The following is a 24,136-nucleotide window of genomic DNA, read 5'->3' on the forward strand; positions in this document are numbered from 1 at the left end:
ATACATAGGAACTTATCAAGAGCTATGGAATCTATTAAAGCATATCGCAATAACGTTAAGAAAAATAGTGTGTTAAAAAGCTGCTCGATAATTACAAAAAATTTTTTTTTTTAAATCGCATTGTGTGTTGTCGACTGCGTCAGATTTTACAACGAAACATTCGTAATAATGTCTATTATACGGGTCCATATATTGAACAATATTATTGCCAATATGGTATTGACCATAATATTGTGTGTGTGTGGTTAGTCTTATAGCAGTTGCAGTTAAACTTGAAAGTTGAAATTGTCAAATCAGGCGCGGCGGGGAATGTGTTAGTGTTAGGCGTTACTTAAGATTTGTTTATTCTGTTAATTTGTGCTTATTTAATATATGTAATTCTTAAAAGCCAACATGAGCTTCGATAGCAGTTTTCAGTTTCATTCTACACAAAGAACGCCGATCCAAAGTAAAACAATCAGACATTTATTGGGAAGAGAAGACACATTAAATCTTACACCGATACTTAACGAAACCTCTATATTTAAAAATCTTAACGACACCAGTTTAAGACAAGTTCTAGATGAATCATCAATTCTTGTGAATACTGGTAACGCAGGAGATGGTTTGATTGAGGCATTTTTTGAAATTATACAATCTAGTCGACCAAGTTCTGTTTTAAGTACATTAGAGAGGTTAGCTCAAGTTTGTTGTGATTCTTTAGAGCTTGTGGAGCCATGGAATAGATACAATGCTCAGAATTACTGGCTTGCAGAAGAAGCAAACACCTGGAAACTGATACACTGTTTATATGCTGATTCAATATTTGAGCATCCAAATTCTCTGGATAGTGTTCTTGTTGAACCTACATTATCACAACAGACTTTAGTAAATGCATATTTTCAAAGTGAATCTGAAGTTAGGTTATTGCAGTTACTTGTTGATTGGCTAGAGGCTACAGCTGCATACCAAGAGGCTGCAACAAACACAGCTGCTCCAATCATTTCAAACAATATTCATTGGGGTAACACTTTACACCAGTTACTTATAGGTTCAAGTTTATTCAATAAAGAAAAAAATAAATCTATGATAACATGCATGGACCCAGATGCCCCAATACGTCAAAATAGAACAATTCACTCTGATGACAAGAAAGATGATAATGACCTGTGCAAGAAAATATTTACTGAAGTGAGATGTGGAAAGTTTGCTGAAGCTGTATCATTGTGTATCAGTGCTGGGCAGGCGTGGCGGGGTGCCGTTATACAGGGCTGGAAATTACTACACTATGAGCGAGGTGAAATGGATGGCACATTAGTAGTTTCGGGCAATTCTTCCAGAGATCTGTGGAAGTGGTGTGCCTTGGGTATAGCTAATAATGTTTCAGAAAATATACATTATAGAGCCATTGTTGGAATTTTATGTGGCAACTTACAAAGTGCTATACCAGCTTGTCAAGGGAATTGGGAAGATCTGCTATGGGCACATTTAAGAGTACAAATTGAAGCCAGAGTTGATAGGTTTTTGCATGAACACTATGCAACAGCAGATGCAAATACTACAACACCTGAAGTTTTGGAGCTATTGCAGAGTGATTTGCAGATAAATGAAATGTCTTTGCAACAAGTGTTCAGTGCAGTTAAATCATTGATGAATGGAAAAAGAGAATCAAATTATCAAACTTGTCAACGTTATCTCATGTTAGGCCACATAAGAATGATTATGCAAGATTCATTAGAGTGGGTTGATAGTTCAGAAGACAAATTTATAAGATTTTTGGCACATTTAGTACTTGTCCTAAGACAGATGGGTAAAGATCCTCAACATGATATTGGAGATAGAATTTTAGAAAAATATGTAACACAATTGATTAATGGCTTAAGAGAAGGTGCATGTGAGTGTCCTGAACTTATTGCTTACTATACATCAACAGTTCCTGCTGATAAACAAATTACTTTATATGCAGAACTCATGGACCATATTCAAAAAAGTGAACACAGAGATGACATTGTTAAAGCTGGTATGAAAGCTGGTGTGGATGTTGCGGCATCTGCGAGAGTTGCTATAAGAAAGGCAATCTTAGACATACAGCAGGGTTATGGGAATTTAGATTTGACTTTCACTCAAACAACTGCAGTAGAAAAGGATAAAGTGCTCATTGAAAAAGTTATATCTTCACTTGAATGGTTATCTTTAATCCCCAATCAATTAGAACAGGCATTGTGGCTGAGCAATGCTATGATACGTACATTTATATTCATTGGTAGCACAGAAGCTGCCATGAAGTGTGCCAACAGTGTCAATAAGTTGTTTAAAGACTTTATAAACACTGTTCCCAGTGATTCATCAGAATTAAGAGAACATTTATGCTTGAAATCATATTTAGAAGCATTGGAAGGATTTGGGACTTGGTATAGGCACTATATTAGCGGCCAACCAAAAGATGTAGAACCTCTTTTGTCAGATGCATCATTTTCTGATAAAGTTCATCATGAACAGAGGTGTGCTCAAGTAGAACAACAAAAGGCTAGATGGAAAAATGCCATTCTACACCAGTCGCGACATACAAAAGGGCTTCTTTATAATGTTTTACTTTTCCCTGGAGGTTGGTTGCAGGATGAAAATGAAGGGATGAAGTCTTGCAACTTCACTCAAGAAGAACATGAAGAAAGAACTAAACAGTTAAATACGTTAAGACGCCTGTGTATACCGGAAATAACAATTCTAATATTGAAAATATTACAAAGTAGTGATGATATTGATAATCACCAAGAAGCTATTAAGATAAGTGATTTGATTGCTGGGGAAAATCGAGGTCTATACAAAGTTTTCACAAAAAATAAGTTACTGGAAGTATTAGAAAGGATCAAAGAATCTTCATTGCTAATGTTAGAAAGGGGGAGAGACATTCTTGGTTATGAACTAGATGAATAATATATTTCCTTTGTTTTTTTTTAATAAACATTTGTATTTTGAAAAGTTTTCTATTTTTTTCGTGTACAATCCATGTTTTTAAGCAACCTTAAAAAAACTAACTAACCATAAAAAAAAACTTAAAAAAGAACAAACCAATTTAACAAAAAATATTTATTTTACAAAATATAAATATATTTGTGAAGTCTTAACATATTACAAAATCAATTAACTGTAACAGGTGTCAAATTGATCAAATCATTGCTACTTTCGGCCAAGTCACTTATAGAGACCCGTCCCCGTTGTTTGATAAACTTGGCGACATCTTCTAATTCTTTTTGTGATATATATATGAATTTTCCCCTGTCATCTATAACACCTGTTAGGTCCCCGGAGGATTGAAGATCACTGATTCTATCTATGGCTGCTTGAGTCTTAATTTTGAAGTGTGCTGCAAGATCCTCTAGTAGAACTACTTTTTGTGCCTGTTAACATTAGAACTGACGTTTAAAAAAAATTTTTTTATGTTGTTAAATAAAGTATATTCAAAAATTTGGTTAGGTACCCAGTAATTTTTTTATAAATATTTTTATATTCATGCATGTTCCCTATAAACCTAGAAGATAATAATAAATGAATCCCTTTTCATATAATATAGAAGACCATGTCATAGATCACAATGGAGGATTTTTATAATTGTTATTACTGCAGTAAACTTGGTTTAATTAATACCAAGTGTACATATTTTTTAACTTTAGACTTTATCCTACACAAAAGAGAATGATGATGAGAATGAACATTACTCTCCTAAACATAACTTTCATATAACATTGTATGAGGAAATTTATATTTAAATATGATAGTTGAGGATTTGATTTGATTTTGATTGATCCATCACTTTATTGTACACTTTAGAACTCAGGTTGAAAAGTGGGGAAGAGTGCCTTGATACTAGGTTCTTTTAGAAACTAAAAAGGCTTACTTTAATATAATTAATGAATTCTTTAAGTAAATTCTCTTTATCCTCCTCAGGATTTTCGTCAAATCCCTCCCCTTCAACGGAGAAGGCAGCTTTCAAAGCGTCATATTCCTCTTGCTCCTTCTTTTTTCTTTCTTCTTCTGCTTTCTTTGCAGCTTCTTCCCTTTTACGTTCTTCTTCCTATTTAAGAAAAAAAAATATTAATATGTTACTATTAGATAAAATAAATTGTGAGAATATTCTGATTAGTATTAGTAAGGGCTTGTTATATATAAAAAAGTTAGTCTGGACTCTGCACTTATATTTTATTAAACCCTGATGGAAATATTGAGATGTTATAAGTTCTTTGAGTTTCACTTTATTGAGATGTTGTTTGATGTATTTTTTTTGTTGTGTCGCTGTCTGTGGTATTGTAGCTCTCAAATGGATAAATCAATGTCAATCTACTTTTTTTAGTTTGAAATAAGACTTAATCGAGATTGTTTTTTATATAGTCATGTTTCATTTTCAGTCCAAGAGAATTAACTCTTTTCTAATTGATGAAGACCTGTAAGCAACTTTCTCTGGTCTGGTTGATTTCTTGCTTTAATAATATTGCTTGCACATAGTAACCTTGACCATGTGCAGGCAATATTATGATATAGCATTGCCATTTGGAATCTGTAGGATATCCAATTGTTCACCACCATACAGAAGAAGAGATATTGTGTGATAAAACAATTTAGATAGTTGGCAATGTTACTCTTATTAGAGTTTTTGTGTTAGAGGTTTTTTAAATTTTTATCATATAATTTTTTAATAATCCTAAAGGGCAGCAATTTCAAATCAATGAATGAAGAAAATTTAAATAATGCTATGTACCTCTCGTTTTTCATTAAGTTTTTTTTTCTCTTCTTCCAATTCCTCATCTTTTTTCTTCTTCATTTCCCGCATTTGTTCTTCAGCTTCTCGTGCCTTTTTCTTTTCCATTTTGGCTTCCAATTTAGCTCGTTTCTGATAAGAATATTGAAGTTATTAATACAATAATTTACAACCTACATTATAAATATATTTTTGACATGTTTTAGTTTGCACTACTGACATAAAATAAAGTTAGTTGACAGCATAATGTAGTTATTAATGCCAAAGGAGAGAACAGACTGTTTCAGGCTTCCTAATGGGGCTATGATGGTTCTGAATGCTAAATCCTCTTTGGGTTGTGTTTATGTTAGAGATATATTGAGATGGGTCTGATAAGGACAAATATTTTAAGTTATTGTATTGTAAATTTGTAAACGATTTTAAAATAATGAAGATATTTGAAGATAAATAATAATAAATGTGCTTATATTTCAATTGTGTCCTAATACATAATAACTATTTAAATGAAACCATTTTTAATTCCTTTACCCTATTATTTCTAAACTATCATACTACTATAGATAATATAATTTTTTTGTTACCTTTGCACCCATTTTGTCATCAAAATCTTTTGGTGCTTCTGGAATAGCATTGTCCTCTTCTTCTTCAGCTATCGCGGGTTCTTCTTCGATAAGGGCTGCCTGATGTCTTGCGGCTTACATATTAAAATTAATATTATTTAGTTTTATATATAATACAAAACAAAGAGGTCATTGTGGCATATTGGGACAGTGTGTGACTATAAAGCAATAGTTGTGCATTTGATATCCACTCTGGTGCTCTGTTGGCTTGGTATTGAGCTTTCCTCTTAACATGCACTATTTCGAACTTTGAGTTCAAAAATTTTGTGTTTTATCACGGTTATCTCTGCTTGTATATATTTCATAAAGCATGAGTCCAAATTATGAGTTTATAAATTTAAACTTGCATTAAATTTAATATTACCATTAGCTCTCATCCGTGCCCTTTGATTTCTAACTGCTTGCACTCTCCCAGGGCCCCCATCTCCTTGCACTACAGCTCTTGGACGTGCGCCAGCTGAATTAATTTTTGTTATGTTAAAATTAAATATATTGTGAATTGTGTAAAAATGATATTAAATAAATGTATATCTTACGTTGCGGTTTAACATTAGTTGCTCGTAGAACTGCAAATGTTAACACAAGAATAACGACGGCACTAATAATAGCTGCAATAATAAAGGGATCCATTTTTAAACAAGGGTTATATTTTTACGTATTAATGCAATTGTTTTGAACTATGTAAAATGAAAACTGTGACTTAAAAATTATAATTTCACTACGTTGCATTTATTTTAATTTTTCCTCCATATGCATTGAAACATTAAATGTCCTACATGTTTTTATTCTAAAATATCATTTTGTACACAATGTCAATGAAAAAGCTAAATGTCAAAAACGTCATCATCTTTCACTTTGATGGTGCGTTCGTACTACAACATTTACAGTTTTATTGTTGTTTTCGTATGAAAACAACAATAAAACTATATTCAGTATTGAAGTGTAGTGAATAAAATTTTGATACTGTGGTTATGTATTAAATTTTTATACAGGGGATGGGGTGTTAATTAAAAAAAAAAACCGCTTCACGCTGTATCCCGCACACAGCAGGGTGGGCAGAGGGAACCTAGTGTTAAGACACTCCGTTCCCCACTATCTGCTGAATTTTGGAGGTAGGTTCGATCTTCTTCTTCTTCGTGTCATATGATTGGATTGCTCAAATTGAGATTTGCCATTGTTTAGCCACACTGCCATAGTCAGATCGGTAAATTAGCAAGAAGGCGGACAGTTTGGATCCGCCATAATAACTCCCGGGCCCGACTCGGATCATACTGATTACATCAGTTCAAATAGGTTCAGTTAAACTAATCGTGATATCGGGAATTGGGATCGTCACTCAATATTCAATACCTAATGTTGTTAATTGAGCGTTAAATACAAAAATTCTCATTCTCTAGAATTGATCGCGATAAAAAATAAAAAACAAGCAGATTATTCCATAAATTGATTAGCATTTGATTTCTTATACCGCGTTCACCTTCGTAGCGTAGGTGTGTGTCCTTGATCCACGCAAATGCACCATTAAATATTCTTTTTTTTTTGTGAACGCACCCATAAATGTAATTTTAAAAATATTTTCAGATGACGTGTGTCATGTCACTTTAGATTCATGAATTTGCGGCTATTCCATATTTTACCAATACACGATGTTATTTAATTTAGCTTCAGTAGTATCTCTCTTGTTAATTTTAGATGTAACTTCAGCTTTATATTTCCATATAGCTGAAGGGGAGAGAAAATGTTTCATAGAAGAAATTCCCGACGATACAACAGTAATAGGTACTTATTCCTTATATACTTTTCCTATCTATTTGTAGGTAATGAAATATGTATAATCAATATGTGCTGTTAATTTCCAGTCAATTACAAGGTCGAGCTATATGATCCAAGATCTGGAGGTTTTATGCCGTCATCTCCTGGTATTGGCATGCACGTTGAAGTTCGTGACCCCAATGATCGCATTGTGTTGTCTCGAGTATATTCTTCAGAGGGAATGATTTCCTTCACTTCAACTACTCCTGGAGAACATGTTATTTGTATGTACTCTAACAGCACTTCATGGTTTAGTGGATCCCAGCTACGGGTAAGTGGTGAAAATGTCTATTAGTGTCACAATTGTTCTTTTACATCAGCACTTATTTATATTATTATTAGGAATGTAAATATAACATTTGTGTGAACATAACTAATTTTAAAAGCTGCATATTGTACTTATACACTTTATTTTTATTAGATGGTTTTAAAATACTTTATTAGTAAAATAAATGTCTATTTTACAGGTTCATTTAGATATTCAAGTTGGTGAACATGCTGTGGACTATGCTAATGTAGCACAAAAAGATAAGCTTACAGAATTGCAATTAAGAATAAGACAGTTGTTGGATCAAGTGCACCAGATTACAAAGGAACAAAGTTATCAAAGGGTAACTATTCAATTGTATTAAAAAATAATATAAAGACAAATGCTATAGTTGTAGGTTCAATCCCCACTTAGGAGCCTGAATATATGTATATTAAATATTATCATTTGGTAGACAAAGTGTGCATTAAATGCCACCATAAAACACACAATTCCTCAAAAATTTATGAGTGTATGGGGAAGGGACTGTGTTTACACTAGATTTACTCTGGCTACAGATTCATATATGTGAAAACTTGTGAAACTGCTTTTTTTTAATGCGTTAACTATTGTTCAAACTGTAATCAAAATATATTGTATGAATTCATTGTTAAAGATTAAATACATATTATTTTCATTATGCTCACACTTCACTCTAACAACATTTTAAACACACAGTTACTAATTGTAACTTTATTTCATAATTCCATTTATTGTATTTTTAATGAATATCTAAAATATTAAAATCTTTACGTTTTAGCATAATAGATTTATGATCATACTCATATTTTGAAACCACTATGGCACAGTGGTACTAGCGGTCATGCTATTTCCCAACACCCGTAAGACAAAGGGTGATGTTAAGTTTTGCCAATACACCTAATGACTTGAATGAAATGATTTTTTTTAAATAAAAATAAATTGAATAGTCAACTATTTATTATATAATAATGATAAAGAAATTTATATTGTAATATAAATAAATTTAAACAAGCCTTTAATTAATAAAAGTCAATTGTTATATTAAAAAGGACACTAGGTTTTATCGGCAGTTCTCTGTTACGTGCAGTATAAATATAATGCTATATGTAGTATAAGGAATGAAGCTAAAAAAATATTTTTGAAACTTTGCAGCATCGTGAGGAAAGATTTCGACAGACTTCAGAAAGCACAAATCAAAGAGTTCTATGGTGGAGTTTGCTTCAAACTGGAGTCCTTCTAGGCATTGGCTATTGGCAGATGAGACATCTCAAGAGTTTCTTCGAAGCTAAAAAATTAGTGTAAAGTTATAAAATAAACATTTAGTCATATAAAGTTTTCTATTTATATCCAAAAATGTGACTTTCTAAAGTATGAATTCAGATTTTCTAACATAAACTTTTTGTTGTGATCTGCATTTTTTTTTCAAATAAAGTGTTTAATATATTTTGTTTTGTTAATCATCCTATTTTCATTTTAGAATTTAGGTTCTCTCAGAGTTCACTAGGTTCCCTATGTCTACTCTGCTACTTACAGGATGAGGCAACAGCAGCAAAATGCCTATTTTCTTATGACAATTCTATATAAAAATAGCTATAAATATTGTACTTAATAGTTCATTCAAATTCAAAATATTCTTTATTCAAATAAACTATTACAAGCACTTTTGAATCATTATTAAGTTATCATTGTGGCAAATGTGGCGCAGAGTGGTACAGTATCTGAATGTACACAATGGTTGTGGCTTCAACTCCCCAGTTGGAGAAAAGCTGTGTTAAGATATTCAATGCCACTCAATATGCAATGTCTCTAATAAGGATGGGAAGCAAGAAATGGAGTATGTTTAATAAGTTCTCTGTATACTCTGCTATACATCAGATTAAGTGTAAAGGTGATAAAAAAGGAAATAATAAATTTATTACACACTTTAGAATTCAATACAGTGAATGTAAATTATTATCATTTAATTGCTTTGATTTTCATAAATTATGCAAACATCAACAATGTCTTAAAAATGTAATAACATTAGCTTTAAATGCTTAGTTGACTAGTTATTTTGAAAAAATATTGATTGAGCACACAATAAAAAGAAATAGAAAGTTTATTTATAGCATTTATCTTTCTTGTGTTGAACACATTAAATGCATATGGGAAAGAGATTTATGTCATAAAAAATATCATATCCAAAATAAAAATAGTATCAATATCTATATTTTAAACAGGTTGTTACTTACTAACTAATTAATATATATATATAATAAATAATTATTTACAGCTTCAAAATTGAATATAGTATTTATACATTAGTAACAAAAATAATTTACACAGTATCTTCAATATAAACAGGAAAAGAGAGTAAATTATTTAAAAATATATTTCCTTATTAATATATGACAGTTTATTATATAAATGTTAATAATTTTACATTTAATAAAGCATTCATATTTGAAAGTAATTAATGTATATGTTCCTTAACAATGAAAACATTATCCAAAAAGTCAATAAATGCCTTAGGATTAGGCTTTGACATTGGCGATAGCCAGCTAAAGTCAACCGTTTCGAGTGTGCTTGCCAATGTAGCACAAGTGCAATAATACAGGTTCCCATCAACTTGCAATTGCTCAGCTAATTCAATCTGATGATTATCCATTAGGGTTTCGTTAATAACAACTAATAAAGGTTTGTTAGCGTCGAGAGCTTCTAAACAACTGCCGGCCCCTGCGTGACTTATTACAAGATCTGCGTTATCTATATCCTCTTTAAGCGAATCTTTAAATTTGTAAAGATGTATTTTCAAGTCTTCTTTCTCATGATGGCCAGGCTCAATATCACTGTTTCCGATTTGGAATGTTAACTCCTTACAACCAATTTTCTTTAGCGCGTAAAGCACGGGTTGTGACAAAACATATTTACATAATAGATCAAAGCGCGTTGTTCCGACTGTTATAAATACTTTATTATATTCTGTCGGCATTTTTTGAGAATAAACTTTAAAGTTATATTAGATAATAGTAGCTATTAGTAAATAATTGGTAAAACATGCAAATGAACATAATACCCGCTTTTACCCGTAGTTTCTTTAACATAAAATAAACCCGATGCTGTCAAAGTCAATGACAGTAGTTTAGTTAGGCAACAGATAAATAAAACTTCTCAGTTACATTAACGTACTCAACTATTCACTATTCTGTAGTCTGTAATGTTAAATATTGCGAAATATGACAATATATGTTGTGCCATACGGTAGCATATTTGTACTGTAATATATTTCGAACCCTAAATAAGCTAATTTATGGATAGTAACAGCATAAATATGGTTAACCTAATATTGTAGTCAATAAACGTTATATTTACTAGTGTTATAAAGAGAATTAATATTATTCGTAATGTATTATTATTAAATATTTGTATCATATAATTGAAAGGCTACTAGACTGATTGCAAAAATTCTCCCCGCTTTTTTGAGACACTCCTTTCTGCACTTTCCTTCGAATTCCGGAGACATTGCGTGTTGACATGGCACTTTGCCTCGATACTAGAAAAAAATATATACATTTTAATAAATATTTAATTTTCTTGAGTGTCACACATTTGGGCCCCTGCGCCACGAATGGCCTGTATATTATATTGTATTAAAAAGATAAAAAAATGTGTTATTGTAAGTTCTCAATTAGTTATATTTTTACTATGATTGAAAAATTGAGCTGTGACCTATAGCCGTCGACTACGACCAAGTGTTGAGTTTTGTAATTCTAATTCTGCATTATTAATGTCTATAACCTTTCACGAATTTCTTGTATGGTGTATCTAGGGGTGTTTCATTAAATTTCTTATTACTAATATATAAAAATAATTACATTGACATATAGTAAATCTATCTACTATTATAAAACAATAAAAAAAAATGCAAATGTACATTTTTGTCTTTTTGTATACGTATACTAACTAGCACCTTTTGAATGAAACTTTCTATATTGTGTAGTTATTGGGCCTGGACAGGATCTAGGCTATACTTGATTTTGAGGACTTCAACATATGATGTAGAACCATAACGGACCATCTAAAATCTAAGAAATAATTAAATGCTTCCTTAATATAAGTTTAATTTAAGAACAACTAAGTATAACAGTCCAGCTAAACTATATGCTAACTGTATATAACTACATTGAAATCTTGTTAGGAATTGATATCCTCTCAGGGAATTAACTATATTATAAATTATTTTTATTTACCCGCCCGACCGCCCGCTCTCGTTGCTTTCTTTGCTGTACGAGAAAAAAATGCTGCAAGTGGTACAATATTGTGTGATGTTAAAATGTAAAATCTAAACATATTATGGGAACAGAAAAAAAAAAATCTTTTATTTCTTTGCCCACAACATATTGCACCCTGTACATCAGTTACCACTAATAAAGCGCCTCACGAAACCTCACCAGTTATTTGAAACGGGTACATGAAATGTTAACATGGCCCACATACTCCCCTACACATGTTTCTAATTAAACGGTGAATAAAACAGACGATTTTGATTGGATTTTAATTTTAACCATAATTATGACGGGTATTTTCATATATATTTGTGAACCTTGCAAGTTAGCTCGAAAGTGACAATGAAGCTATGGATGGTAGCGTGTGTTATTTGGTCTTCACTTCAATTTGGTCAGGCGGAGGATTTTCCGTCCCTCATCACTGCGAATGCTTCAATAGGTAAATTATAAATATTGAAATATTTTAATAATTATATAAAATAAGTGTCTTTAACTAAGTTAGCAATTTATTGACTCATACTTTTAAGCAGATATTATGAATTACATTATTAATTGTGAGCATTTAGAAAAAAAAATACTTTTCAGCTGTAGTATTAGATCGACAATTTCTAGGGGAGGAGTATCAAACCACGCTGGATGAAATAAAGGATTATATCAAAGAACTAGCGCGAGTTGAGCTCAAGCACGGTGGAGTCAATGTGCATTATTTTTCATGGACAGCTATCAGTTTAAAGAAGGGTAATCTTGACATTTTTTAACTCTCTTAACATAGTGGTATAGGTGTGTATTTTTCCTCGAGTGGGGATCGAACCCATAAACAGTCGCGTTTACTCGTACAGTCACACTTTGAGCCCTTGCGCCACGACTGGTCTCTGAGAATTTAAATTTAAACTGAGAATTTTAGGTTAAATAGAATGCTCAAAAGAAAAATAGTATTAATAAATCATTATGTTTTTAAGCACATATAACATTTTCCTTTTTATTATTTTAAAATACAAAGTAACATTTGTGAATGATTCTATATATATTTTATTGCCTAATAAAATTTGGCAAGGTTTGACGATTTGATTCAATTCAAATACCTTTCAGTTAAATTCAAAACTCACCATAAATTGGCGTCCATTCTGATTTCCAACGCCATTAGTCTCCGCTTAAAGCCTAGCGTTTACTGTTATGGCCAAATATAAATTAGGGATGTTCAAGTGGTAACAACATAGATTTTTATTCAGTCATTTAATACAATTTTTAGTGAATTAAATATCTTTATCCTGATAGTGATTTATTATAGAGTATTAGAAACTATATGTACACAAACGTGGTTAATATGTCAAAATAACACAGATGGTGGATCTGAATTCAATTTTCTTTTTACTGTATTTAAAGAAACAATGTATAGAATAGCCAAATATAAAAAAAAAAAAAAATTGTTTCACGCTTTATCTCTAATAGACACCACGAAGCGCCAAACGTTACGGTCCCCGCATATCCCTTTTGCCACGTATACTGTCATGAAACTATACATACATCATATATATCAATGCAAAAATTTAAAAGAATATACAAATATTTTTTTGCATTGTTTTTATCTTTGCATATTTCTTGCCATTTAGCCCTTAGAATAGACTTGCTACTGTCTCCTCTGCATCCCATTAATTCAGAGACTATTTCATTCAAGTATTTGTGTATCGACTATTTAGACTTAGGTAGCACATATACATTTCCACCAAGAAGGATTCGAACCTAATACCATCATTCTAGTCACAAGAACTAAGTCATCAATACAGCTCGATAGAAATAGTATTTGTTACTTTTAGGTTACTTAGCAGTGTTCAGTATAGCTTCATGTGAAGGTACCTGGTCGTTATTTCAAAAAACGGAAGAAGAACAGCTCTTATTGTTCGCATTGACCGAAGTCGACTGTCCCCGACTACCAACGGATTCAGCTATAACGGTTACATACGCTGCTGTAGGACAGGAGTTACCGCAACTGTTCCTAGATTTAAGAACTCAAAAAGGAATGATTTGGAAATCAGCTATAATACTACATGATGATACGTTAAGTGAGCATATTTTATATAGTTTTTCTTTTATTTTAGACCTTAAATTTGTTATATATTCCTTTTACTGAGGCGATTAATACATAAAAAACAGGAAAATCTAGAGTCACTGAGTTTTTACTTATTAAATCGTATAGAAATGTATGCGTTATGCATCATATGCGTTACAGTAAGCGAAAAAAAGTATATTTTTTTATGTTTTACATATATTTTACTGCGTTACAGTGTTTGAAGTAATGATTGAAAATATACGCCTATTTCAGCTTCACGCCGTATCCCGCACACAGCAGGGTAGGCAGAGGGAACCTTGTGTTAAGACACTCCCCGTTCCCCACTTTCTGCCGAAATTTGGAGGCATTGCGTGTTGAGGGGCAGAACTCAACGCCGCGCTTTGCCAAGACACCAGAGCGAAGAATTGGAAATATAAACGTAAATAAATATTTCACTTCCTTGAGTGGGGATCGAACCCACAACCGTCGCGTTACAGTCACATCCTTGTGCCGCTGCGCCACGACGGCCACAATATCATCAAACATATTATAATATTATAATATATTTGATGATTGAAATTATAATTTCAAAAAAAAATATTATTTCAAATACATTTTAATTAGAATTGTAGGTATTTATTTAATCGCTATAATCAAAAAATAATTTTAGACCGAGACATGATATCTCGCGTGGTCGAATCACTGACCACCCAGATAGACGACGACGACGTGCCGTCGATATCTGTCACAGTGTTTAAAATGAAACACGAAGTCAACGAATACTTGAGAAGAAAGGAGGTTAACCGAGTGTTGTCGAAATTACCTGTTAAATATATAGGTAAGTTGTAGGTAACTATTGATAGGTCATTTATAAAATATCTGATCTTCAGATCTGATCTTTATCCCCTCAGGGGTAGCCAGAGAGAACGGAGCGCCAAACGCTACGGTCTACGCATACATCTTTTACCTCGTCTACTAACATCAACCTCTACATATACATCATACATGTCAATTATCAATGCAAAAACAAAAAATATAAAAATGACATTTTTTGCATTGTTTTTATGTTTTCACATTTCTCGTCATTTAGGAAAGACTAAGTAACTTTTTTGAACCAATACAATGTAAGTGCATTGTTGGACATATATCTGTAAATATATGAAAATCTTTTACAATGAATACTCATACTAACAAAGAAATAAATTCTTCGTACCTTAATATACAAAGTAATAAATATTTTTACTTTCATTCTGGTGAAATTGAGAAGCAATGAATTATATATATAGTCGATAGTTCAATTTTTTGTAAAAAAAAACGGAAACCCTATACTGCCCTATAGAATCACTTTTCTTTTCTCATTAAATATAATTATTTACATTTCTTATTAAATATAATTATTTATATTGTTAACAAAAATAGTTTATATTTTAGGAGAAAAATTCATAGCAATAGTAACAACAGCTGTGATGGCCACGATAGCGGAAGCAGCGCGGGAACTTCTAATGTCGCACACACAGGCACAATGGTTGTATGTCATATCTGACACGAGTGGACGAGGAAACTTTTCCAATCTGATCAACGATTTGTACGAAGGAGAGAATGTTGCTTATATTTATAATGTTACGGAGAATGGCGAAGGATGCAAGGTTTGTATTAAGATGGACCATCTCATTGAATAAAAATTATTATTTATAATTTTTTAAAGTATCGCAAGGGAACAAGCGTGCAACAGTAAGTTAAACATGTCCCTCGAGTGGGAAGCGAAAATTCGGAAAACCTACGTGAGGGCGGCCCTTGTACTAAGACGTAATGTTAATAAACTAAGAAACTGTAGTAGTTTTTATTCCACTGATACAGGATTTTCCATTGAAATTAAGAAAAATATCTAAACTTGGTTAGAAATTGTATTAGAATCCACAAAATTTGCATATTTTACATATTCGAAATTATTTACATAATATGTAGATTTAGGCTTTTGCATAAGCGAAGATCTTAATATTTAAAATGTTTCTAACCTATATTTTAATAGAACGGTCTGATATGCTACGTTAAGGAAATGATGAGTGCATTCATATCAGCGCTGGACTCGGCTGTGCAAGAGGAGTTCGATGTGGCGGCGCAAGTGTCAGACGAGGAGTGGGAAGCGATACGACCCACTAAGCTACAACGACGTGATACGTTATTGAAACATATGCAGGTTAAACATTTCACCTATTTTCCCGCATAGCGGGGTAGGCAGAGGAAATCGAAAGTTAGCTCACTCCGTTCCACACTCTCTACCGAGCTTTAGGCACACCGACCACTCATGTAATTCTTTTACATTAAACTAAGCGAATGAAAGGAAAAAATAAAATTAAAAAACGAAATATATCTCCAGAATATTCTCAAATAAATTACGTGAACAGATAATAATTATGACAGCAACTAAATGCATTATATAAGTATCAAAATTTATTAATCTCTGGTACTATAATAATTCTTCAGCAATACATAATGGTAAAAAGTGAATGCGGCAACTGTAGTTGGTGGCGGGCGCTCGCCGCCGACACCTGGGGGGCCACTTACAGGGAAAAGACATATGAAACTAAACGTAACGTGACGTCCATCGTTATTGAACATGTTGAATTATTGAATGTGAGTATTACCTATATTGAGAAAATTTATTAGTTCAGTGTTTCATTACATATTTTCAGAATTAGACAGCCTTTTGTAAATGAAAACCTTTAAATTTAAGGTAATAGTAATCTCTCTTGCCAAAAAATAATGCAAATCTTTGGCTAGCGGTAGTTTATAAAAATCTCCCTACAGAGATGCTGGAATATAAATAACGTTGTAACAATCGTACAAGAATTTTGGCATAGCTTGATAAGAAGAGGAATGCTAGGATAGAGTTAGCGTTAGGATGGTCTCCAAGAGGCGCGGCGTTATGTTCAATTTTTTACATGTTTTCTAAGAATATTAAGATAACTCTTCTTCAACAGGTCGGTATTTGGCGTCCAATCGACGGCATAAAATTTGAAGACGTTCTGTTTCCTCATATAGTACATGGGTTCCGTGGTAAAGAGCTGCCCATTATCACCTATCACGTAAGTTATATACATATGTATATAAAAATATTTTACTTAGTAAATTTAACATAAAACATATAATACTAGATGAAGATCACGTGAAAAGCGTAAGGACATCCCGGAGGGCATGTATGAAAAGGTTCATGACAGTGGATGAGATAAAAGAGATGGCAGAGCATGTAGTGATCTAGCTCTCCGTCTAGGAATAAAACGTAAAATATTAAAGTAAGCAAAATAAGTTAAATCTTTATTTTCAGAATCCTCCATGGACATATTTACAATCAAACGAGTCTGGATCTATTGTTAGTTACCGTGGTCTACTTTTCGATATTGTAGAACAACTGGCTAAGAATAAAAATTTTACGTAAGTTTTGAGAAATAACTAGTAATAAAGTTTTTAAAGTACATCATATTAAAATGAACTTTACCTGGTACAATATAATAGTGACATCGAATTTAGAAATTATTTTGAAATTTATATTTAACATGGTGATATTGAAATCACTAAATTTGACTATTTTACGTAGCGCTTGAAAAAAGGTAAGGTATATATTTAATGTATATGTGTATGTATATTATCTATATATTTATGTATGTGTATTGTATATATATGTATATCTATATGTATGTATCTATATGTATTATGTATTGTATGTACAGGTTATATATTTATTAAGTTTACTTAAGCTTTGCACCACATTTTGCCCTCTCTCTTAGATGTCCTATCCTTGGATTGGTTGCCTGGAAGAGATCACTTTTAGTGATAAGGCCGCCTTTGCGCATTTTATGTCCCAAAATTATACTTGTAATTCTTGTAAATGTGCAATAAAGACTTTTTATCTTATCTTATCTTAAGGAAAATTATACCTATAAATTTAAAAATACTTAGATAGACTTTGAGGTCTTTGTGTCTCGGTGGGAAAATATCTAACTGTATGCGCAATACGTATGTGGTTTGCTTCTCATGAGACAAGACAACTATTGAGACTGACTGACTATTGAGTATTCTGATCTAGTTATTTCTTCAAATGTTATTTCAGCATTCGAATAGTTTTACCCGGAAATATAAAACAAAATCATACTAACGACACTGCGACGGATGTGAGTAGTCTTTACTTTATAAATACATTTTTAAAATCATATTTTTTAAATAAAATATAAAGTAGATAATATACATATAAAAAGAAATGAAAATAAGTATTTTTTTTAATTATGAAGAAAATCTCTTTAGTTAATTCATAGCACTATTGTAATCACTTATAATTTTTTAATAAGTCAATATTAAAATTAAAAAGAATGTAAAATTTAAGTGAATCTACATATTTCAGTGAATCATTTATTTCATTGACGTACAGGCTCTGTTGTAAACTAAGCTATATTTTCATTTTATTCCTTCAACAACTTACTGTTGTCAAGCATATATGTTAACGGAAAATTGTAAAATACTATGTAAGCATATTGGGAACTACCAGCATATTAGTTACGTTTGAAAGCTAACGACATTTGTGGGTTCGATTCCTACTCGAGAGAATGAATTCTCATATCTTATATGCTAGATTCCCTCTGTCTATTTATACTGCAATATTAGAACAAAAATGTTAACAAAGATATTGTTATTCAGATGTCTCACAGCGTAAGCTCCATGTTGACTCTATCAGCGATTGCGAAGGGGCGTGCGGCACTCGCGGCCGCTGCGTTCACTGTTTTATCTGATCATAACCCAGGTATATATAAATTTATATTGTCTAGAGAATATTTCATGGTAATTAACTTATATAAATAAATGAAAAAGAATATAAATAACACATAATAAAAACTCTATGATGATGATTAAAATATATATTCTTCTTCTTCTTCTTAATGTGCCTCTCCAACTAGTAAAGGTTGGCAGTCAACTTCGCATACTTAGTCCTGTCCCTAGCCAAATGAATCAAATCTACGGCGTTTTTAAAACATATATTGTGTATTAGTTAGTTAGTAGTAAAGAAATTTTCCGCCACTTCAGTTCTCCGTGCTTTTTTTGATGAACAAAAATGTGTGTTTTTGTTAATAAAGTCATTGGTTTGTATAAAGGAAAGAATAATAATCGGTTTCTCAATAAATTGACATTGTTTCTGTTAAATTTCTTTTATCAAGTTCCATAATAGAAAGTGGGTGTTTTTGCCTTACTAATGTTGTAGGGGTGTAGCAAATTAACAAATTAAAATATTTTGCCCAGTCAGAAGTTTTCCAAAATACAATTTTAAACATATATTTTTCTACAAATTGCACTTAACTTTTAAAAAATGTAACGTAAATTAACTTTTGTATAGTATAAAATGTAGAATAATAGAAAATGTCGTTTCATTCAGGTATAAACTACACAATACCGATTAGTACTCAAACTTATTCGTTCATGATTGCTCGTCCAAGAGAGTTGAGTAGAGCGCTACTATTTCTGCTGCCTTTCACTACAGACGTAAGTTGTGTTCATGTTTATGTAATATTTTGCTATATTATTTGATTTTGCTCCAAATAATTGTCATTATTAATAGAAAATGTTAAGTTATTTCACATATAACTACCTACCGCCTAAGGTACGCATGTAGTTTTTCTGGTAAATTCGGGAATTTCTGTGGGATAAAAAGCCTATATGCCAATATGTTGCGCACTACTCTCTGTCTTTCAGTGAAAGTCCCATGAACATCGGTTTAGCTTTCCAGAGATTAGCCCGGACAAACAGAGATACATACATACAGATACAATTTTATAATTATTTGTTCGTTTTCAACAGACTAGTGGTCTTTCTACTAGGATTCGTACCTACAGCCTATAGCCATATTTTTTAGTTTTTATTTTATAAACATAAAGTTAAATTAAATAATTGAAATACCTTTTGTTCTTTAGACATGGCTCTGCTTAGGTTTTGCTGTCATTTTGATGGGCCCCACGCTTTATATAATTCATAGACTGAGCCCATATTACGACGCTATGGAAATAACACGAGAAGGTGGTTTGTCCACTATTCACAACTGTTTATGGTATATCTATGGAGCTTTGTTACAGCAAGGTATATAAATAAAGATAAATATTTATTATTGAAATTGTATGTATATATATTAATAAATAATTTACTGATTCGGCCAAGTTCTTTCATCTATATTTTGTATAATTGGGGTAGAACGAGAATTCGAGATTTGAGAAATCTTACTTTAGATATAGTACTCATAGGATCATTTTGCATATTTAGCAAGATCAATAAATAACTAGATTACGAAGACCTCAGGTCTTGGCACTATTACATGTTGGACCTACCACAGTTGTGTACGAGTATAATATATATTGTCATCTGTTATATATAAGTATATAAACTAAATAATAATGAGAAACATCAATATAATAAATATAAACATACAATGCGTTTATGATGGATGATGTTTATATATGTTTTTATTATAATTTGTAGGAGGCATGTACCTTCCTCGAGCGGACAGTGGGCGTCTCGTGGTCGGTACTTGGTGGATAGTCGTTTTAGTGGTGGTCACCACTTATTCAGGGAATTTGGTCGCTTTTTTGACTTTTCCTAAACTTGAAATACCAGTCACTACCATATCTGAGCTTTTGGAAAGTAAAACGTATACTTGGTCTATTAGTAAAGGATCATTTTTGGAGATGCAATTGAAGGTATATGGAAAAATAGATTTTGTTATGTCTTTGTAATGTAATTAATAGATAAAAAAGCTTTGTAAGAACGTAATAAGCTTTAATAATTAACACCAAAATTACCAGAATAGTTCAGTTCTTAAATATAAAGTAGTTGTTTAAATCTTTTTTAAACATTATATAATCATCATTAAAGAAATTGCTTTATTTCCTTTCCGGTAATGATTTCATATGTGATAAATATCTGTATAGTTACAGTATAAATATAGACACAACACGTATATGATTAAACATTTTTTTTACTTTTTAACTAAATAGTTCAAATAAACTATATATAAATGTTATAAAAATCATAGAGTTCTGACGAGCCAAAGTATAAAGCACTAGTGAAAGGGGCGGAAGTGACTGGCGGCATTAACGTTGTTGAAGGCAGCCTCGTTTCCGGTAAGAAAATTTATTTCACATACAACTTTAACTGGAAAACTTGTTGCGTTAACGTTATGACGTTCGACGGAATTCGCTTTTCGCTTAGAAAAAGCGGATTTAAGTTTCATAATAATATGGAAATATTCTATGTATTTGTTTCTCTACAATACAATTTTTTTATGATATAAATTAAAATATTTTGTTATTAATTTCAGTTTGTAAAAGACAAGGCAATATGCAATGTGAAAATAAAATATGCAATATGCACTTTATAATTCTATATATTTTTCTTCCCAAGGCTCGGAGTTATTAAACCGGGTCCGCAATCAACGCCACGCGCTGATCGACTGGAGGTTGCGTCTCAGTTATCTCATGAGAGCTGAGACCGTCAAAACTGACACCTGCGATTATGCATTGAGTGAGATATCATACAATTATATTTAGTTTTCACTTATAGAATTTCCTAAATATAATTTTAATATCTTAAATTTTCAATATTTTAGCTGTAATTTAAGAAAAATATACTGCCCTCGTCTTTCCACCTTTTGCATGATGGTATAAATACGTAGTTTGCTTAATCATTCCGGATTTTTTTCCAGTAGTGTCATTGAAGCTTACAACCGTCGCTTCGTGTTTGTTTAGGTGTGTGCCAACTACTGAATTAAGTATAGTGTACGGGCATTTCAGCACTCCCGAGCTGAAATGGAAATTGGTCGATAGTGGGACATCTGCCCTAACGGAGGCTGTTCCGTCCTAGTCGCCAAAGAAGGTGCACAAGGTGCTTAGACGTACCCATGGCTAATAAAATTTCTCACAGCTTTGGGTATTTAATAGAATCAAATGCTTTAGAAAAGTCAACAAAGCAGATGTACACTGGCTTGTTGAATTCTATGCTACGTTCAAATTTTTATACGTTTTCTCAATAAGTATTTTTCTTTCCTAAGTGTGGAATAACACTTTAAAAAATGTTAAAAATAAATTAATTCAGGTTTTGAATTATCTATTATATTTTTTCAATAAATAAACAAAGATATGACGAGTCATCTTTCAAATTATTATTTTATTGTAAAGGTGCTGAAGAATTTATGGATGAGCAAATAGCAATGATAGTTCCTGCCGGAAGTCCGTATCTTCCTGTGATAAATAAAGAGTAAGAACTAGTTAATCTCGTTCGTAGATTAAAGATAATTATGAAAAATATGATATAGAGATACAAGCGTTTGACTGTAAACACGGTTGTGGGTTCGATTCCCATTCGGGGGAACGAAATATTTAGTGTTTACATTTCCTCGTTCTGGCAAAAGTGCGGCGTTAACTTACGCCACTTAACACGCAATGCCTCAAAATGGATTTAAATTATTAAATACAAAGCAAAAAAAAAATTTAATTAATATAATTAAACGCCATTTAAAACTAATTAACATTAGTTTACATTATAATTGTAGATTAAATCGTATGCATAAAGCGGGGCTCATCACCAAGTGGTTGAGCGCTTATTTGCCAAAGCGTGACCGCTGTTGGAAGACCTCCACTGTGGAGGAAGTCAACAACCACACTGTAAATCTTAGCGATATGCAGGGCTCATTCTTCGTGTTATTTCTTGGTAATTTAAAGTATAATTTATGTATTAATTATGTTCAATAGTTAATATTGAGAAGCCAAGGTCTTGGTAGCAAGACAAAGCGTGGCGTTAAATGCCGATATTCAACACGTAATGTTTCTAACAATGGGTGGAAATTGGGGAATGGAGTGTCTTAACTTTAGGTTTCCTGTGCCTGCCCTGCTATGCGGGATACAGTGGGAAATTGATTAAATTATATATTTTTTTTATGAATTTCCTACGTAGAGCTCACGGGTTGATATTGGGGTAAAATCTAAAATATAGGAATACTTATTATATTGATATACTAATGTATCTCATATTTGACGCTTACAGTGCAACGCTTTATTTATTTCTATAATATCTTCGCAAATAAAATATAAAAAGAGGACAAAGTTGAATATTATTTACAAGTAATGTTACTAACCTCCACGCCTTTACAACAATGAATATGTAATTAAAATATAAAAATAATTAAGGCAACTCGAATCAATATTTATTTTATCGTAAATATATTTTTTGGTTTTACAGGTGTTTTTTCAGCAACAACAGTTTTATTATTAGAATGGATTTTCAAACGCCGCCAGAAGAAGGTTGACCAGATTATTATAAAGCCTTATACAGATTAAACAATAACAATAGCTGAAACTATAATAGTTTTATTTCATATTTATATATTTATTCGCTTTACCAACAATCGTTACAGAGCATTATATCCTATTAAATTGTGAACAGGTCGAGGCAATGAAAATAATTCATTGTACCGAGCTGGAATTGAACCTACACCCGTCACGTTCACGATCAATATTTGCTATACATAGTTATTGACCATGTTGTTTTTCTCACTAAATTGGTTAAGACCAGTATATAAACTAAAAGCTATGGTTGGCATTTGGCGGTCCTCCAGAAGATTATGCCCTCAGTTAATTGCGACACGTGCACTTAATGGCCTCTGGAGTCATCTTAGGTTTAATTTAAACGACTTTGTCTAAGAAACGAGCTGGTGCTACTCGCCACTTATTATGAGATCAGTTTGTAAGCTTGGAAGAGTCATTTTCATATTTTTATAACAATATCTACTGTATTTAATATTAAGATTTTGGTTTTTAAGGTTATGATCATAAATTTTGAATTTTAATAGTAAAATAGGAATTACACCTGCGTATATCTATTCAATATAGCAAATACATTGGACTAGACGAGTCTTTGAGTGGAGACTTCGGCAAGCCTAGTGTATGGCGCACTCCAGCTCGATGGACCGACAACTTGGAAAAGGTTGCTGGCTTCGACATTTACGTCAATCAGTTATTCTATCACCAAGGGATCATAACCTGGTGGACTTAGTATTTTGAAACAAATATAATACATTAAATTTTTTAATGTTTATTAAGTTACCGATGCGACGTGACCAGTCGCACGCTTCATGCAATATAAATAACATTAAAATTGTGCAGAATAACGCTCTTTTTAAGAATAATTTTCTTATTATTTAATCATAATAAAATTATTCTTGAATAAATTTAATAAATACCTATGCTATTTATTCCTCAAAAATATTGTTAAATTTGTTATTAAAGAAAAATAAAATAAAAAAATTGTTACCAAATATTTTTTTTGATTTAAACGGTACTATAA

At 31.9% G+C, this 24,136-nt stretch overlaps 5 protein-coding genes across 5 annotated transcripts; 3 read left to right on the forward strand and 2 right to left on the reverse strand.

The window, feature by feature from the left end:
• Positions 1 to 267: 267 nt before the first annotated feature.
• On the forward strand, positions 268 to 2,958 carry Nup107 (nuclear pore complex protein Nup107). Its single transcript, XM_085202395.1, has one exon. It carries the CDS (start codon positions 394 to 396, stop codon positions 2,911 to 2,913), a length of 2,520 nt encoding a protein of 839 aa, XP_085058521.1. The 5' UTR covers positions 268 to 393; the 3' UTR covers positions 2,914 to 2,958.
• A 93-nt stretch (positions 2,959 to 3,051) lies between these two features.
• On the reverse strand, positions 3,052 to 6,186 carry Ddrgk1 (DDRGK domain containing 1). The gene is made up of 6 exons (XM_085202404.1): positions 5,889 to 6,186; positions 5,717 to 5,809; positions 5,314 to 5,426; positions 4,733 to 4,864; positions 3,875 to 4,051; positions 3,052 to 3,377 (listed from the first exon to the last, which is right to left on the reverse strand). Exons 1-6 carry the CDS (start codon positions 5,980 to 5,982, stop codon positions 3,117 to 3,119), a joined length of 870 nt encoding a protein of 289 aa, XP_085058530.1. The 5' UTR covers positions 5,983 to 6,186; the 3' UTR covers positions 3,052 to 3,116.
• Positions 6,187 to 6,922: 736 nt separating this feature from the next.
• eca (transmembrane p24 trafficking protein eclair) lies at positions 6,923 to 8,896 on the forward strand. Its single transcript, XM_085202405.1, has 4 exons — positions 6,923 to 7,131; positions 7,212 to 7,435; positions 7,632 to 7,775; positions 8,606 to 8,896. Exons 1-4 carry the CDS (start codon positions 6,999 to 7,001, stop codon positions 8,753 to 8,755), a joined length of 651 nt encoding a protein of 216 aa, XP_085058531.1. The 5' UTR covers positions 6,923 to 6,998; the 3' UTR covers positions 8,756 to 8,896.
• A 453-nt stretch (positions 8,897 to 9,349) lies between these two features.
• Positions 9,350 to 10,561, reverse strand: Alg13 (Alg13 UDP-N-acetylglucosaminyltransferase subunit). The gene has a single exon (XM_085202406.1). It carries the CDS (start codon positions 10,422 to 10,424, stop codon positions 9,906 to 9,908), a length of 519 nt encoding a protein of 172 aa, XP_085058532.1. The 5' UTR covers positions 10,425 to 10,561; the 3' UTR covers positions 9,350 to 9,905.
• Positions 10,562 to 11,766: 1,205 nt separating this feature from the next.
• Ir93a (Ionotropic receptor 93a) lies at positions 11,767 to 23,146 on the forward strand. Its single transcript, XM_085202407.1, has 19 exons — positions 11,767 to 12,157; positions 12,304 to 12,456; positions 13,533 to 13,778; positions 14,436 to 14,603; positions 15,197 to 15,411; positions 15,795 to 15,962; positions 16,250 to 16,399; positions 16,747 to 16,851; positions 17,091 to 17,197; positions 17,874 to 17,934; positions 18,455 to 18,557; positions 19,185 to 19,291; positions 19,720 to 19,882; positions 20,279 to 20,496; positions 20,832 to 20,919; positions 21,200 to 21,319; positions 21,973 to 22,051; positions 22,347 to 22,504; positions 23,033 to 23,146. The coding sequence occupies exons 1-19, from the start codon at positions 12,061 to 12,063 to the stop codon at positions 23,128 to 23,130; spliced, it is 2,604 nt and encodes an 867-aa protein (XP_085058533.1). The 5' UTR covers positions 11,767 to 12,060; the 3' UTR covers positions 23,131 to 23,146.
• The last annotated feature ends 990 nt before the right edge of the window (positions 23,147 to 24,136 follow it).

Source organism: Heliconius melpomene, chromosome 18 (assembly GCF_056956725.1).
Source record: "Heliconius melpomene rosina isolate 202511_hmr_F chromosome 18, ASM5695672v1, whole genome shotgun sequence".
Classification (NCBI taxonomy): Eukaryota; Metazoa; Arthropoda; class Insecta; order Lepidoptera; family Nymphalidae; genus Heliconius; species Heliconius melpomene.